At 46.1% G+C, this 17,817-nt stretch overlaps 1 protein-coding gene across 2 annotated transcripts; it reads right to left on the bottom strand.

Moving 5' to 3' along the window:
* Positions 1-477: 477 nt before the first annotated feature.
* ASB11 (ankyrin repeat and SOCS box containing 11) lies at positions 478-17,132 on the bottom strand (the record flags this gene model as incomplete). Of its 2 annotated transcripts, none has more annotated exons than XM_082498263.1 (7): positions 478-602; positions 3,627-3,818; positions 4,771-4,905; positions 5,113-5,263; positions 10,720-10,827; positions 13,855-13,934; positions 16,955-17,132. In XM_082498263.1, 7 exons carry the CDS (start codon positions 17,130-17,132, stop codon positions 478-480), a joined length of 969 nt encoding a protein of 322 aa, XP_082354389.1. The 2 variants fall into 2 exon arrangements, with proteins under 2 accessions (XP_082354389.1, XP_082354390.1); XM_082498264.1 differs by lacking the exon at positions 16,955-17,132 and adding an exon at positions 15,582-15,722.
* Between the last annotated feature and the right edge of the window lie 685 nt (positions 17,133-17,817).

Below are 17,817 nucleotides of genomic sequence, written 5' to 3'. Positions count from 1 at the left end.
TGTTCAGTATATTACGTAGGGCTGACATTGGGCACTGAAGACTTTCATTCCCACACTAGTGGAAGAATAACAGCCACTACCTTGGTTTTGACAGTGAGATTGGACAGACAAGAGGAAGAAGCTGCACAGGTACTACACAAATAAGTGTAACACTAAATGCAGGGGAAACCTCTGTGTGCCTGTGGGTGGGTGGATGTGTGCACGTGCATCTACAAACACAGGTCAACTGAGCTGCTCATGTACTACAGCTTCTCAGGCTGGTGTGAGTGGATTTGGCAATAGATTGTGAAGGAACCGTATCCATAATATCATTCTCCTTGAAAAGGTATTTCAATTTGCACCATCACATAGCAGCTAATGTTTGGTATCCACAGTAGACAGTAAATGATGTCTTTGATTTTTTTCTTTGCTGTAAAAATTTTCGAGTAAAAAACCATTTGTTCCTCTTTCTTTTCCAGTGTAAAGATAGTCACAGATTTATCGATAAAGAAGAAAGTTCTCAAGTGGCTCAGGCAGGTGCAGCTTGTGGACTGCATATAGGCACGACCGACCCAGATGCTTTCTGATGCACAACCGGCACAGCTGGGCGAGGCTGGCAGGACCTGGGGAAAATAAAAGCAAGAACAACCACCCCCGACCCCACCATGGGTATAAGTCAGAAAGCAACAAACATCAGTAAGATTTGCAAATCGGATCAAGCACTACACAATGACTTGCTGAAGTCAGGGAGAGCTAAATACGTTATTGTTCATATTTAATTTGTGTTGTCAAAGTTGTTTCAGTGATTTGAAAACTACGAGCACTGAAATCCTTTTTCTGCGTGCACAGCTAGGCTTTTCTGCATCTTTTCTGGAGCATACACTTAAAGTCCCATAAAGGTGTCTGCAGAGGAGAGAGAGCACTGGGATGCATAGCCCTTGCTCAGGATATAAGACAAGTCCCAGCGGTGTTGTGAGGATAAAGACAAGAGGGATCACGGGGAGCTGCAGAGGTGCTCAATGTAGACCAGCCATAACTGGGTGGATATGGCAAATACAGTCAGCTGTTCATATATACAGAACATGCTTCTTCCAACCACTGGTCTCAGCAGGTACCCATACAAGTAGTAATTGCAACTTAGCCTTTGTACGTGACCACATGGTCTCTGGATATTTATGTATGTCAGTCAGTCTATCAGTGCTCCTCAAAATAGTTTCTTAATGTGTCATCCAATTTTAATTAAGTCTGACTGAAAGGGAAACATCTCAAAGAGAGAAAGCCTCCAAAAGTTTTGTTCAAAAAGGCACGGAAGTTAAAAAAAAAATAAATAATAATAATAAAAAAGAATAAAAAGATAAGAGGCCTTTTTGCCCTTCCTTTGCCTTAGGGGAAAGGTTGCCACATGTGAAAAACTCCGGTTAAGCATCGGAGAGTCCACTGGTAGAAAAGCTGAGGGAGGACTCATCATCAGGACAAGGGTGAGGCCGTCTTGGGCAGTGACTTGCACGGCACTGCGCACAGCAGTGCTGCCCCGGTGGCTTCTCTGTGGGCTGACCAGCCAGGTCCTCCCAGCCCACCCCACCATGGGTCAAGTGAGGGGCACACCAGGCACAGACCCACTGGAAATGGGGCTCCGTTGCTTCTGCAACCACATCTTTGCATGTGCAAATGCAACTTGCTAGTGAACATGTCCCTGCCTCCCATTTGCATTCCTCTTGCTGGAGCTGCTCTAGGTTGAACCTTCATGCCTGCTCAGAGGTGTTCAGTTTTCGAGCCCTGTCTCAGCCCTGCCCCTCCAGTTTCTGACCAAACAGTAGCCATCACAGCAGTGTTTGGAAAGCAATGGGTAGAGATGTGTGCTGAAAAGCTTGTCCTTATATCTCCCAGGTAAGCTTCATAAACTGTGCTTTTACTACAGGAAAATTTAGAAGCCTTAAACAGGCCGATAATGCCCCCTCTGAGAAGAAATTAATAGAAAAATATGGGCCATATAGAAAAGAGCACTTGTACTACTGTCACTAGAAGTGATGAAAGAAGCTACCATCTCCCAAAGCAGTTAGGAGACAGAAATTTTATATTTCACATGACTTAAGGTCTAGGAAAAGGAGCAATTAAAGGGAGCCATCTAAGTAACCACAGCAGAAAAGTGAGACAGTATAAAGAAAACTCATCAAGATGGGTCCTTGTGGTGCTTATTTCAAACAGAAGGATCTCAAAAAACACAGAAGTAGTAGGTGAAAAGGGCAGCTGTAGATGTTAGAAACAGCAAAGTATCTGAAAGCGGGACTAAAGGGAAAGGTGAGGAAACTGAGGAGCTGAAGTGCCCCTATAGTCCCTGTGACTGTAAGGGAGAAGAGGGTGACAAGCTGAAAGTGGAAATTAAAAAGAAAGTTCAGGAAGAGAAAATTATTAATATTGGGTATTTCTTTATCTACACAACTTCTCATTCACACAGGGCAACTGGAGCAGGACAACTGCAAGCGCTGCCTGCTGTTGCTGAGCCCTGAACATCTCAGATATGGGGACAGAAGTGACAAGAGGTGAGAGGCATTCAAGCAAAAGCCCTCCCAGAGGGTTTTAGACATGACAAATTAAAGCTCTGCATGAAAAGCCACGGAGAAAGGGAGCAGGACAGAAGGATATTAAGCGAAGGTTTCATTTCCTCCACAAAACCCACCTTTGTGCAGGGGGCCGGCACAAAGCCTATGCGCAACGTTGACAATATTAATTTACCAGCCAAGAGCTATTCTGCAGCTGGGAGCAGGCTCTCCGTGCACATCGTGCTTTGCTGCTTGGTAAGGAGCCAGCAGACTTGGGAAGGTGGCAGGCTGCCGGCATGGGGGAGCACCATTCACCCTCCATGTCGGCAAAGCCCCGGGGGGACACAGACCGACTATCAGGGTACCAGTGAGCCGGGAAACACAGAGGTTAGAGGAGGGGGTGGTGGCTTAATTCAGCATGTCCATATCCCAGTGATATTGCCGTTGGATGCAGCGAGTTCTGGCTGTTATGTGGTGCCGGTGAAAATGGCACGCGCGGATCTAGGTTCATTTCTGCTCAGAAGTTTCTTCCAGTAGACTGGAAAGACGAGTAGTTGTAGGAAGGCTGAAAGTAAGCCGCAAAGGGCACTGCTGGTTTGTGCTGGGATTGCAGCCCCACGAGCCGCACGGAAGAGCTGCGTGCCGTCAAGCTGAATAGCCACCTGGCAAATAGCTCTGCTTTCTCCTAGCGACCAGGGGCACACAAACTCGTGTCACTTCTTCTGCGGGAAGCAGGAACACTGAGCCATGGTTGAACACAAGATGGTGGTACTAAACTATTGTCTATGAACAAACTCCCACGGCAGTTTTTAATCCTTAGAATCTTGATACGTGAATAAGTATAATTTTCCTTCAGTAGACAGGAAAAGAAAGCACGGAACAACTGATCCGTTTACCCACTAAAACCCGAACACTTGGTGGTAGATCTAGCAACAAAACAGCGAGATCTCGTTCACTTCTGTGTCATGTGCTGCAGGCTTGAAATCGGTAGGGAAGCAAAGAGAATTTGTGTAGAGCATTACTGATAAAAGCAGTTAAGAAAATGTACTTAGGTAAAGGAAATGAATACTGTTCTACTTAACAAAAGAGAAGAAAGGAAACCGTTACCTTCCCGAAGCAGAAGCGCCTGCTCCACTTTGCTGTTGGGTACGGCAAGATCCAGGGGACATTTGAGTTCAGCATTTCTGCATTTCAGGTTAGCACCATAGTCTGTCAGCAAGACGACTACCTCCACGCTGGATTTCCTTGCTGCCGCGTGGAGGGGGGTGTCTAATCGCTTCCCCATGTTAACGTTGGCTCCTTGAGTGAACAAGAGTGCATGGTTAGATCTGGCAGGCAGCAGGAAATGTCTGAACCCACATCACACAGGCTGGTTTCCACCAGTAGCCTCAATAAATGAAGGGGATGGACGGCGCGCAGGCCTCCCTCATTTCTCTCAGTAGCAGCAGCAGCACAAAACTCGGCAGGTCAAACACCTGCCGTGTAAACGCCCTCTGAGCCACCGAACCCCATCTGCGATGGACAGAACTGAGCAGCTTGACCTTCAACCCAATAGCTGTTCAAAGCCTACCACATGCTCTGTAAATTTGCTAATAGCAAAAAAAATCTAACATAGATTATGTTAATTCAATTACCAGGGGTAAAAAAAAAAACAAACAAAACACCAAACCTGCGGGTTTCTCATTGTAATGCCTCTGGGAGCACAGCAAGTGAAATGCTTGCCCCGGGCTCGCCAGGCACAGCAGGGCCACACTCGGAGCAGGTGTAAGTCAGCTAATGCACACTGACGGCAAAAATTTATGCTGGCTCATAGGCTGTGCCTGGACCCGCAGTGATTATTCTTTCAAGCAGCTTTACTGCTGTCTTCCTCATCCACTGAGAAGCAGGTGAAGGTAATGCTTAACATGGCAGTTTATCACAATCAAGAGTTGAGTTCGGTCACCAATATTAGCCAGAATTGTCTGTGCTTCCTGTCAGCATTCTAGAAAACTACAAATATTTTATTTTCACATTCAGACGGTCTCAGGGAGGTCTCTGTCATTGGCACTTTTTTTTACTGAGGAAATCATAAATTCTTCACGAATGCAGGTGAAATTTTTAATAGCCTCAAACAAGTCTCACAGACTCAGGCTGCCCAAACACCTCTTGTGGAAATAACCCATGAAGTTTGCAGTGGAGAGACAGCCTGGAGAGACCAGCAGTGCTGGCTCACACCACCACAGCTCTCCCCCAGCCCTTTTTCTAGGTGTACCGAGCTCCAAAAGCTTCTTGACACAGTCTGTCCTCTGGTACGTGCAAGCCACGTAGAGCGGGGTCCCGTGCTGCAGGTCTTCTTGGTCAATGTCAACCTCATGGGCCAGAAGGATCTCCATGCACTCCCTGTGACCTGTGGAGAGAAGAAGAGCCATCACTGAAGTGCTGCAGAGCAGAATACACGCAGGTACAACCAAAGAGGCACGAGAGCTGTGAATACGCCAAGGCTATTCATCCCTACCAGTACGGACAAGTTTTGTTTTGAAAAATATTTTAACATCAATAGAAGATGTATTCCTTACTTAGTTACTGATAGCTTCACTCACAGCCTGAATGTTACCTCTCTTGACCGCTTCGTGAATGGGCGAAGGAAGGTGGTTCCTGAGCTGCGGCTTGGCTCCGAATTCGAGCAGCATGTTGACACAGGCCACGCTGCCACTGCAGCAGGCATTGAACAGAGGAGTGATCCCATCGATGGTGACTGCGTTGACCTGGAACAGCAGGATATGCTCAGGATAATCAGACTTAAGGGGAACGCCCTTGCAGCGTGCCTCGTGTGCACACCAGAAATGCACCAGAAAAAGATGCTTGTCTTGCTTAATTTCAGAATCAATTTTGTTGACAACTTTCAGAGTTATGCGTTGTGGCACAACATATATAACATTCTCCTTTGAGGTCTGCCCTCTTTCCCAAATAGGTAGCGCCATAAGACAGTGACACTGCACGCTATGAACACTCTTCCTAGAGTTGCTCAGAAAATGCAGATTTTATTTTTTTTTTCTGTGGAAAACTTAAGTTTCTTTATTAATGTCTAGTTTGCACCATACCAAAGCCAGAATATGCTCAGATGAAAATGGCTTTGCATTTTAAATGAAAACATTTACTTCATGTTTAATATTTTCACCTGAAAACACATTTCCAGCAAAAGAAATTTTCACGGAAATGTAGTCTTAATCCCAAACAGAAAAGGAGCTTGAAAGAGTTTGTATTTGTATGCATGTGTGTGTGTAAGAGAGAAAGAATTTCCTTCCTCCACCTCTGATGTAAAGACCTGGCAAGAACCACCGTCCGTCATTCTCCACTGGGACAGCACAGTCCCTGGCTGAGTTGTGCTCAGCGCTATAGCTGCTACGTTTAACTACGTGGCAAACCCTCAGTGGCAATTTATGCAGCAAATATCCATGTCCTTAATTCTGTGGCACACTGGAGAAGAGCAATGGATTATGCAAGCACGTGGCAATTTCTTCAGTCTCCAAATCAGGGAAAAGAGGAAAGAGATGGGAGAGGAAGGGGTGAAGTCCTGGGCCACCAGGGAAGTTGGAGGACTTTGCTACCAGCGCAAGCACAGGAGCTAAATTGCAAAGGGGTCAGAGCACGAGGGTAGAAATACCTTAGCTCACACAATTTAACTAGCAAGATATTTTGCCTTTAAAGTGGAGAAAGGCAGTGATGTTTAAGAACCTATTGATTTATTCTGGGTAATTCAGCAGCTGAACGTCTGCAGTTGATACCTTCCTAGATATCATTTGTCCTTGTTCAGTGTTCAAGGCCAGGCTGGATGGGGCTTTGAGCAACCTGGTCTACTGGAAGGTGTGCCTGGCCATGGCAGGGGGTTGGAACTAGATGATCTTTAAAGTCCTTTCCAACTCTAACCCTTCTATGATTCGACTTGTTTATGATGCTGTATGAGTTAACTCCTTTTCTCACGAGGTGCTTTTCCCACAATTAAAGTCAGTCTTTGCCATTTCCAGTGTTTCATTCCTTACAGCCTTCAGCAGGCTCCAACCATGCAGCAGCTAGTGCCAGGCCATGCTCCCCTATCTGACGCTACGCTTGCAAATTAGGCAGGTACACTGAAGGAGGCAGCCCCTGCTCCTTGGTGCCTCCTCTGCTTGCTCACCTTCATGGAAGACCAGTGGGGGGAACAGACCTTGCTGGAAAATAATCATGACAGGGCCAGAAGGTGGGCAAGCCGGCATGGTATGGGGACATACCAGGTACCACAGCATGGGGGACATCTGTCTGCTCAGACATTGGAGTCCAAAATGCAGCTTGCTCTTCCTGAAATTGCAAGGCTTCAACTAAGACTGTTTCAACATCACTGTCCCTACAAATCCCAGCCTCTTCCTCAGTCTGCCTCCCCTTGCAAGTGCAAGGTCCTGCACCTGGGGAGGAACAATGCAAAGCACCAGTATAGGTTAGGGGCGGACCTGCTGGGAAGTAGCTCTGAGGAGAAGGATCTGGGGGTCCTAGTAGACAGTAAATTATCCGTGAACCAGCAATGTGCCCTTGTTGCCAAAAAGGCCAATGGAATCCTGGGCTGCATAGGGAAGAGTGTGGCCAGTAGGTCGAGGGAGGTCATTCTCCCCCTCTACTCTGCACTGGTGAGGCCACAACTGGAATACTGTGTCCAGTTTTGGGCTCCCCAGTTCAAGGGGGACAGGGAACTGCTGGAGCGAGTCCAGTGAAGGGCAACTAAGATGATTGAGGGATTGGAGCATCTGCCTTATGAGGAAAGGCTGAGAGAGCTGGGACTCTTTAGCCTGGAGAAGAGAAGTCTGAGGGGAGGCCTTATTAATGCTTACAAGTATCTAAAGGGTGGGTTGAAGGAGGATGGAGCCAGGCTCTTTTCAGTGGTTCCCAGTGACAGAACGAGGGGCAATGGGCACAAGTTAGAACACAGGAAGTTCCGTTCAAATCCTTGGAAAAACTTCTTTACGGTGAGGGTGACAGAGCAGTGGCACAGGCTGCCCAGGGAGGTTGTGGAGTCCCCTTCTCTGGAGATTTTCAAGACCCGCCTGGATGCAGTCCTGAGTAATGTGCTCTGGGCAATCCTGCTTTGGCAGGGGAGTTGGACTAGATGATCTCTAGAGGTCCCTTCCAACTTTAAAACTCCATGATTCTGTGATTCCCTTCTGCTGATGGCTGGGCTAAACTATCCCTCATCCTGCACAGCTTCTAAAACAGCAAAAGGAAATAAATAGAGATGCTTTGGGGGTATCTGTATTTCAGACAGATTACATGCCGCAGCCCTGCAGCCCAGGACTGCCCCCCGCCTTCCCCCAGTCTCATTGGGCAGATGTGGCTGGAGCTGCTGGAGGCACTGGGGGTGTGTCGGCATCATTTCACAGCAGGGCCAGTGATTCAGGCAAGCTGATAACCAAGGATGAGCAAGGAGATAAGTGAAGAAGGAAAAGGCTGATTTCTTAGGAAAGCAAGAAGTAGTTCAGAGATGATCCTCTGAGGTATAAAAAGGCAATGCCATTAATATACCAAAATCAACTAAAATTGAGAGGAAAGGGGTTTTCCTTTCGTCTTTCTAAGGGATTGAAATTTCTTATACAGTTTAGGAAGTTAACAAATGTATTTTCTTTTGCAGAGGATAACTTGATTGCCTGTTTCAGTATTGCTTTGTTTCTTGTCATATGAACTGTACTGGAAAACCCAGCTGAATGAAATATTTTCTTATACATTTCATCCATTTCTGTATCTCCATTTTTAACATGCATTCTACCTTAGGTCCAACTGAGAAAAATGTTATTTTATTAGCAGATAAAATGTTTTATTGCTTCATTTGACACAGTCTCCCATAACATCCTCATAGGTAAGCTTGTGAAGTGTGGGTTAGATGAGCAGACAGTGAGGTGGATTGAGATCTGGCTGAATGGCAGAGCCCAGAGGGTTGTGATCAGCGGCGCAGAGTCCAGTTGGAGCCCTGTAACCAGTGGTGTTCCCCAGGGGTGAGTACTGGGTCCAGTCTTGTTCAACATATTCATCAATGACCCGGATGAGGGGACAGCGTGTACCCTCAGCAAGTTTACTGATGATACAAAACTGGGAGGAGTGGCTGACACACCAGAAGGCTGTGCTGCCATACAGCAAGACCTGGACAGGCTGGAGAGCTGGGCGGAGGAACCTAAAAAAATGGAACAAGGGCAAGTGTAGGGTCCTGCACCTAGGGAAGAATAACCCCATACGCCAATACAGGTCAGGGGCTGACCTGCTGGAAAGCACCTCTGCAGAGAGGGACCTGGGAGCCCTGGTGGACAAGTTGACCACAAGCCAGCAATGTGTCCTTGGGGCCAAGAAGGCCAATGGTATCCTGGGGTACATTAAAAAGAGTGTGGTCAGCAGGTCGAGGGAGTTCATCCTCCCCCTCTACTCTGCCCTGGTGAGGCTGAATCTGGAGTACTGTGTCCAGTTCTGGGCTGCCCAGCTCAAGAAAGGCAGGGAACTTCTGGAGAGAGTCCAGTGGGGGGCTACGAAGACAATCAAGGGACTGAAGCATCTCTCTTACGAGGAAAGGCTGAGAGACCTGCATCTGTTCAGCCTAGAGAAGAGAAGACTGAGAGGGGATCTCATCAATGTTTATAAATATCTAAAGGGTGGGTGTCAAGAGGATGGGGCCAGACTCTTTTCAGTGGTGCCTAGTGACAGGACAAGGGGCAATGGGTACAAACTGGAAAACAGAAAATTCCTTCTTAACATGAGAAAAAACTTCTTTACTTTGAGGTGGCAGAGCACTGGAACAGGCTGCCCAGAGAGGCTGTAGAGTCTCCCAATCTGGAGATATTCAAAACCCGCCTGGATGTGATCATAGAATCATAGAATGGTTTAGGTTGGAAAGGACCTTGAAGATCATCAAGTTCCAACCCCCCTGCCATAGGCAGGGACACCTCCCACTAGACCAGGTTGCTCAAAGCCCCATCCAGCCTGGCCTTGAACACTGAACAAGGACAAATGATATCTAGGAAGGTATCAACTGGGATTGGATCCCAGGGATTGGTCCCATCCCTGGATCCCATCCAGGGATGGGACCTCAACAACCTCTCTGGGCAACCTGTGCCAGTGCCTTACCACCCTCAGAGTGAAAAACTTCTTCCTAATGTTCAATCTGAACCTGCACTCTTCCAGTTTAAAGCCATTCCTCCTCGTCCTATCACTACATGCCCTAGTAAAAAGTCCTTCCCCAGCTCTCCTGTAGGCCCCCTTTAGGTACTAGAAGGCCGCTATAAAGTCTCCCCGGTGCTTTCTCTTCTCCAGGCTGAACAGCCCCAACTCTCTCAGCCTCTCCTCATAGGAGGGGTGCTCCAGCCCTCGGATCATTCTTGTGGCTCTCCTTTGGACACGCTCCAGCAGGTCCATGTCCTTCTTATGCTGGATGGGGACTCCAGAGCTGGATGCAGTACTACAGGTGGGGTCTCACGAGAGTGGAGTAGAAGGGCAGAATCACCTCCTTTGACCTGCTGGCCACACTTCTTTTGATGCAGCCCAGGATACGGTTGGCCTTCTGGGCTGCGATCGCACACTGCTGGCTCATGTTGAGCTTCTCATCATTCAGCACACCCAGGTCCTTCTCCTCAGGGCTGCTCTCCAGCCATTCCCCGCCCAGCCTGTATTTGTGTTTGGGATTGACCCTACCCAGATGTACAACCTTGCAGCTGGCCTTGTTGAACTGCATGAAGTTGGCTTGGGCCCACCTCTCCAGCCTGTCCAGGTCCTTCTGGATGGCATCCCTATGATGATCCTGTGCAACCTGCTCTAGGTGAAGCTGCTTTGGCAGAGGGGTTGGACTAGATGATCTCCAAAGGCCCCTTCCAACCCCTATCATTCTGTGATTCTGTGAAAAAAGGAATAAGTAATTTTCTCTTCAAAGTTACTTTCACCTGGCATCTCTCATTCCCTTTCCATCAAATGTGACAATGTTTCACATACAAAGGGAAAACAAAACAGAGTAATGGGGTGACCCAAGCAACCACCAGAGAAAGGAAAATCCATCACCCATGGAAACAAAGCACCATGTTATTTTTCCCTGTTTCTGCCTGAGATGCTTTGTCCGTCTGCAGCCTGGCCGTGTTGCTCAGGCAGCCTGTGCAACATCTCCGCTGAGGCAGGGATCATCTGTGCTCCAGGCGCCCGCATCCCCGCCAGTGTCCCTGGGACTCACCTGAGCACCATTCTCCAGCAGCACCTTTGCACAGGCGACGTGGCCACCCAAGCAGGCCTCATGGAGAGCTGATACACGGTCTGTCGTCACCAGGTTCACGTTGAAACCCTGCAATGCAGGGTGGGGGCGTGAGGAGAAAGCCCTGCCCGAACCCCATGGCTCCCCTGGGGCCAGTGGGATCATAGCGGGGGAGAGCCGCGCCACTGGGTGCATGTCCAGAGAAGGTAACAGTTTGGATTAATGCTGTTCAGTGCTGCGGTGCTCATCTCCAGAGACAGCAGCTGGTGATGAGTTCAAAGAGTAAGCGAGGACAAGCTATGCCTTCTGTTTCTAGTCCTTTACAATGACTGTTCAATCGCAGGAAAGACATTGCATTCCTTTAACTTATTAGGGTGATGTTAACTTCCCTATTAAGTCCAGCAGCAGGAGCTACAGCTGCTGGGATTCACGTCTCTGAATGGGGATGCCTCTGGTACAGGTATCAGCAGTTCAGCTGGAGCCCTCGGCTCCTTCAGTGGGGAAGAACCAGGCAGTCCCAGGATACAATTCATCCCATGCTAAAGAAGCTGTTTCTAGTGTGTTAGCTGAATTGTGTTCTAAAAATACTTCCACCGGGTATATGGGGTGCCCAGTGTGTTTCACTCAGAGGTCTAAATACCTGGTAGACCCTTAAAATAGATGAGACAAATCCCACCCGTGAATCTGTTCCTCTAATTTGACTACCCAGGAAACATTTTACACAGAAGGAACTGTGATTTACAAATGCCTCATTACAGGAGTTTCTCTAAGTGACAGTTCTCACATCTATTCCTGTGAAAACAGAAACCAACATATTCACAAAGGGGAAAGCAAATTTCATATGTTTTTTCTCCAGAATGCAGCTAAATCTTCTTGTAAGTACGATTTTACGGCCATGTGTGAGAACAGGCCTGGAAGCGGCTCTGTTTTCCACTTGATGTGTGGTATTTTGCAAGGCAGCTGGTCCCCACCTGACGTGCTATAAACTCGGCAGCTCACAAGATGGCAGCAATGCACTTTTTGGTAGGCAGTAGCGAATGAGATGGGCAGAAGTATCTGTGAGCAATCTAACACTGTAAAAGCCATCAGTCCCTATGCAATCAGTGTTAAAAGCAACCAGCATAAGGTAGAAATTCTGTGATAGAAAAACAATTGTTTTTCAGTTACGTGAAAGAATTATTAATGTAAAAGCTGTCGCTAAAAATTTCCCATGCATTACATCGGTGCCAGGGGAATAGACAAAAAAACTTGAAAAAAGTTGAGATTATTCCATTTTCTAATTGTATGGATGTTTCATACTTAATGATCGCCATAACCCTTCAAGAGGAACGTCTTCTAGATAGTCCTGAGAAGAAGAGAGCTATTCTCAATCATCGTTCATATATACATATTTAAAAAATGAAATTTAGTCATTTCAAATGAAAGAATAATTATTGAAATCTTGGGCAAAACAGCTGTCCCTTCCATTGTGAAATGGAGATTCAGTTATAGATCTTACTACAGCTGTCTGGCAAACACTGCTCACATTAATCCTTGTTTTCAGATGGTTATAAATTCTTCCCATTGTATCTGAAAAATCAAACTCTTCTTTTGGTGCTGGAGCAGGCATCGGTGAGTTCCTGAGCTCCTCTAAAATCCCAGCACTCCATCGTGCCCTTATGTCCAGGCATCCTCCGGGGAGCAGAAGCCTCACTGGCTTTCTTGAAAGCTACGCTCCTGCGGCAGAGACTTCCGAGTGTCCCACTTATACTCTGAAGTATAGCTCCATATTTAATTTTAGGCCACTAGTTTAAGTATATTAGAAGCAATGAGCAATGATTATGCTGCTCCATGAACAGCTTCCTCCCTACATTTATCAAGCGGTGGTGAATCAGCTCCAATTCACTCTCTACAGACATTGCTGCCTTGATCTGTTTGCATTAGCAAGGGCCCTCATCCTTCGCTCCCAAGATGAAATGTCTTTGGGAGAAGGAGAAAGGGTGGATTAATTACATGATGTATAATCACAACATTGGGTGCTTCTCCAGTGTATAGCCATGACGAATGTATAAGCGGAGCATCTAGTGTATAACCACGACACTGAGTGCCCCTCGCTGATAAGATGGTGTAAGGTCAGCATAAACGAAGGTAGAGAGGGTCAGAAAACCAGCAAAGCCCTGAATGAATGAGCCCTCTTCCTTATCATCTCTAACCTCCATCACTTCCTTTTCCATAAGATCATTTGATAACAGCAGGAGAAGGAAAAAGGGCTGAGGAAATGGGAGGAGGGAAACTGGCTGTAAACAGCAACCTCTTTTAGCCACCACCGTGCCTCAATAGATGTCTGGAAGGGAGACTTTTACACTGACAGCTCCACTCCTTGAGAACGTTGTCCATTTGAGCTGTGGCCTCCCTGGTAAAAATTATTAACCTTGAATAGAAAAAGTCTGATGGCCAAGTCACAGAGCTTACACTCAGGTCATTAACTTCCCTGCAGTGTTCTTGATTGGGGGGGTGTTGGGGGGCAGTTGCTCATTCGTGCCACATGAGGGCACGGAGTTTAAGCAAAGGTGGTAAGTAAGATGGTTGGCAAAGCACGAAGAACCACAACCTGTCCCTTTGCAGCTGCTCACTTGCATATCCAGCTTCTTGTCCTTTCTAGTATATTCTTTCCTCGTCTCTTTCTCTGCTCTGAACTCTTGGTTTCATTCGGAGCAGAGGGTTTCAGGCTGACAGCGCTCTTTTTAGGAAGACCATGCTTGCTGGTTTTTAAAGCAAGATGTACTTCTACAGCTTTCAACCGATTTTTTTAAATAGCTGGTATATGTGTGTGTATATATATGTACAGTCCCTATTCTCAAGACCAGTTTGCATCATTTATCATTGAGAAAGAGCCCAAGGATCATCATTTATCGTACAGCAAGCCACAAGCTGTAGCAGTCTTTGTCCTGGGCTTCTCCCCAGCATCCTAACTAAGCAAACTAATACATGCCCAAAGGCATGCACGCAGAGATATTATTTATACAACTGTATTTCTCATGGCCTGCTGGTGTCTGTTACCAGCTCGCCTACTCACAGATGCGATTCAACAGAAACTCCGCTGCTTCCCAAACTTTTCTTTTACCTGGGGGCTTTTACCTGGGCAATCAAGGTTTTCAAAGACAGGAGGCGTCCTTGGAAGGCAGCGTCGTGAAGAGGGGATCGGTCTGCCCAGCTGCCTGGAACAGCAAATGCGGAAGAGTTAATTCAGGTAAGCAACAAAAGCAGGTCCTGGGAGGCCAGGGAAAAAAACCAGCAGCGTGTAAATGCAGATCAGGACTGAAATCAATGTGGGCTCAGCAGTGAAACTGTTTGATAAATTGATTTCAGCAGAGCAGCTGAGCGCTCAGCGCTCCTGAGAAAACCGGCCACTCGCTGAGGGACCTAAACAAAAGCTTCTTGGCAGAACTTTTAAAAACAGCTAAAAACACACTTCAGCAAAGACCGTGAGTTCAGGGCTGCTGGGATTCACCCAGGGACTTCAGAGCCCGGCAATTCTCCTATTCAAAGCTGTATCAGCCTCTGCCCTAAGGACCTTTTGTCAAAAATCGTATTCCAGACTCTCTTGCACTTCCCTAAGAGACTCACAGCAGGGAGACACGGGGATGACTTGTCCGTCAACTGAATTCTGGCATGTTCCTGGCAGTTTTATTTCCTGAACTGACAATTTCATAAATAATATCCTCCAGCTCAGACCACCAGGTAACAGGTTTCATCCTCCTCCTCACTGGAAGGTTTCAGAAAAGACATGGAAAAACAAATTCTGCCTGAGGCTTTACTTTTCTTCCTTAATCATTTTGAGCTGTTGAACTGTTCAGACTCCTCCATGTATGCTGGCTTGTCCTTTTTCTTATCTTAATCTATTCACGTGCCGAGAAAAGAAATTCCTTAGCTTAGCTGCTACCTTACAAGCATAGTCTGTCAGCCCAGGTTAAATCCCTGCAACTCAAGTGGAGGGCAAATTTACTTGTCCTATATTCAAATTTATAACTGTACCGCGACACAGTGTGCGGTAGTATTTCTCCGAAGACCAGCTGCATTTACAGGGCCACAGGACAGAAGCAATACCAGTGTTTGCATTCATGCTCTGTTGTACGGCAACCCCATGAGCACTGTATTTGAAACCCTTGTCCTGTTTAATTTTTTCAGCTATGCTGCACACCAGAGAGAATGGAAAGGGTGATTTATCTCCATTTCAGGTATTACCCAAGGCAGAGAGAAATCAATGAGAGGCACAGACACATCCCTGGGGACTTCAGGCCAAGGACGCGGCAGAGGTTTCAGTCTTGGCTAAGGGAGTATCCTTTTGTTACTGGAGATCCGGGATGCACTTCAGCTCATGGGGTTATGGTTTTAACTATGGTTATTACTTTTTTTTCCCCCCATTTATTTAGGGAGTCGTTCCTGGATTCCTAGGGCAAAAGGCTGGCATGGAAAGACCAGACGGCACAATATGTGACCACGCTTCTCAGGACCAAGTAGGACGTACCAGCCAAAATGATGAAAATGGGAACCAAGGAGGGACCAAGAAACATTCTCCCCAAAACATCCAAAAACTCCACGTCCCTCATCATGCTGGTGACCGAAACGTGCAAGTTCAGTTCAAAAGTTAGAAGACGTTACAAGTGACAAACCCCAGGGCCCTTATACAGCAGGAAGATTCAGAAGTAACTCAGACAGCAGAACTACAGTGCCTTATTCAGCCTCTTATGCATATAGCGTAGCACGTGCAAGCACGCGTCACACGCATGTGTCACGCACGCACACACGCCTCACCGTGAAAACACATGCTGCTGCGTATTCCCACGCTCGCCACAGCAACCTACCTCCCTGAAACGTGTGGCAAATGTAGTTCCCATAGAGGGCACATCTTCCTTTCACAGTTGTGAGTGACATGGCTGAAAACACTCCGTCTTTTTAAATTTCTACGGATAAATGAAGCAGCCCTGCTGCTGCTGCCGCCGCTGCGCTACTTCACCGCATAGAGAAAAGGCTGTGGAGCTGCGTCTGTAATCCAATATAGTGCCCCAGCAACAGCATCACATGACCTTATGTTTTGAAAGATTATCCTTAATGGCTCGTTGCAAATGGCAACTTGCAGATAAAAATATGTTGTAGTCTGCTAAACTTCAAGGCACTTCGGTAAGAACCTGCATGAAGGAAAAACCGCTGTTCGCCGCGTGTCTGACTACAATTGCGTGAAGCCTCTTGGAAAAAATGACAGTAATATATGGTTGGAATTATATTCCGGAGAATAACAAGTAAGTTAATAACTCAGAGGGGGACACGCCTGTATACAAATGCTTTGTAAGAAATGCTTTCCTGCAGTATTTCTCTTGGCCAGATCTTAATAACGCTGCTTTGGGCGGCCATCCTGCACCACCCACGTTCTGCTCACGTTCATGTGCCTGTTCGTGGTGGCACTGTTCATCATGCAGCAGGTGCCCAACAAATGAGTCACATGAAAATCTCTGATGTCACAAGGTTGATATGAATCTTCAAGTCGGAACATATGTTGTCATTAGTAGTGAGTTTAAAATACTGTGTCGTTTTAATTAGTGGAATTACCGGGCATGCAAACGCCTGTCTATTCATTATTATGGCAGTGATATGAAGGAGTAAAAGCGCTTGGAAAAAAAATAATAAAAAAAAAAAATTACCTACTAAATGACCAACTAAATACAATATATTCCCATGCTGTATATTTTTCCAAATAATTTTAGCTGTATCCGTTTTTATCGTCTGATTTAACAAAACAGGGATTCTTGGCTTGGATTCATAAAGTCATTAGTTATATCCTCCTTGCATCCCCTTTCAGAAAACCGACACGCTAAAGCTTTTCCCTAAATATTCGCTGGCAGTAAAGCTAGCTATTTAGTAAAACCATCTGTAACCGCCGCTAAAGAATGCCTTGCTTCCGAGAACAATCTTTTTATTTACTGTAGCGCCTGGAGCGAATGTTGTCCTCATTCTAGCTGGGTAATTGTTGGAGTCTCATATTTTGCACACCTCGATCATGCCAACACATACTGACGCTGCAAAGACCCCAGAGATGGAAGGCACTTCAGGTTAAAACGTTCGCCCACGCATTTAGCAACAGACTCCTCATTTACTGGCAACCCAATGATTTAAAGCCTCAAGTTACAAAGATGTAGCAAATATACATTTGAAAGTTAGAGTGTCCATATTTTTACTTTACCTGGGACTATTCCATAGATCTCTTCTGCTATCCTGTCAGCCTCTTTTCTGTTGCCTTTAACAATATAGAAATGGGTCAGCAGAGCCAAGGAAATCTTAATTAAGAGCTTGAAGCAAAACAAAGCAAAAATGGCAAAATAAATGTTAGTGAAAGCATGGAGTATAGAACTGCCCTCCATTTTGGTTTGCTCTTTGAATAGTTTCTCAGGTCGGCTGGGTTGCACCGGGCTATTCTTGGTATCATATGTCATCTATTTTAAACCCTCCAGAACCTGCTGTTCCTCAGTTACCAAAAATACATACTGGTTTTATTTGGTATGGGCTATTTGATACTAAATAACAATAACCAAGGATAAGATAGTTTGAACATCCTGTGCCATACAGGAAACAAACAAAATCCTTTCCAAACCCACATGAGTATGGATATTAGAATAAATTTTCAGACAGACGCTCTCCATACCGCCTCAAAGCCCATGCATCCACATTATATTTATTCTTTGATGTAGCAGTTTCATTTTCAAAGGCTGCATAGCTAAAGTTGCAGAAATTGTTCAGAGATGCTGCAGGAAGGATACTTTTCTGTCTTTCAGGTCTTGGTAACCGGCCTTGCTGGTACTCAGAGACAGAACAAAGGCAAGCATATCAAAGAAAAGCATTATCATGAAAAAATTTGAAACAAAACCACATATTTTCAAAGCCAGGGCTAAGAAGTCAAAGTTATTCTAGGAGGGGAAAAAATATATTGAAAGTGTGTAATCAGAAACACATGATAGCATACTGGCATTTTCCGTCACTCAGGCATAAAGAACAGCATCCATTAATATCCCTTGTGAACAGCATCTTACTGTTTTGAAAGAATGGAAA

Source organism: Vanellus vanellus (genome assembly GCF_965231255.1).
Source record: "Vanellus vanellus genome assembly, chromosome: 1".
NCBI classification, from domain to species: domain Eukaryota; kingdom Metazoa; phylum Chordata; class Aves; order Charadriiformes; family Charadriidae; genus Vanellus; species Vanellus vanellus.
This window is presented reverse-complemented; position numbering and strand designations above follow the sequence as displayed.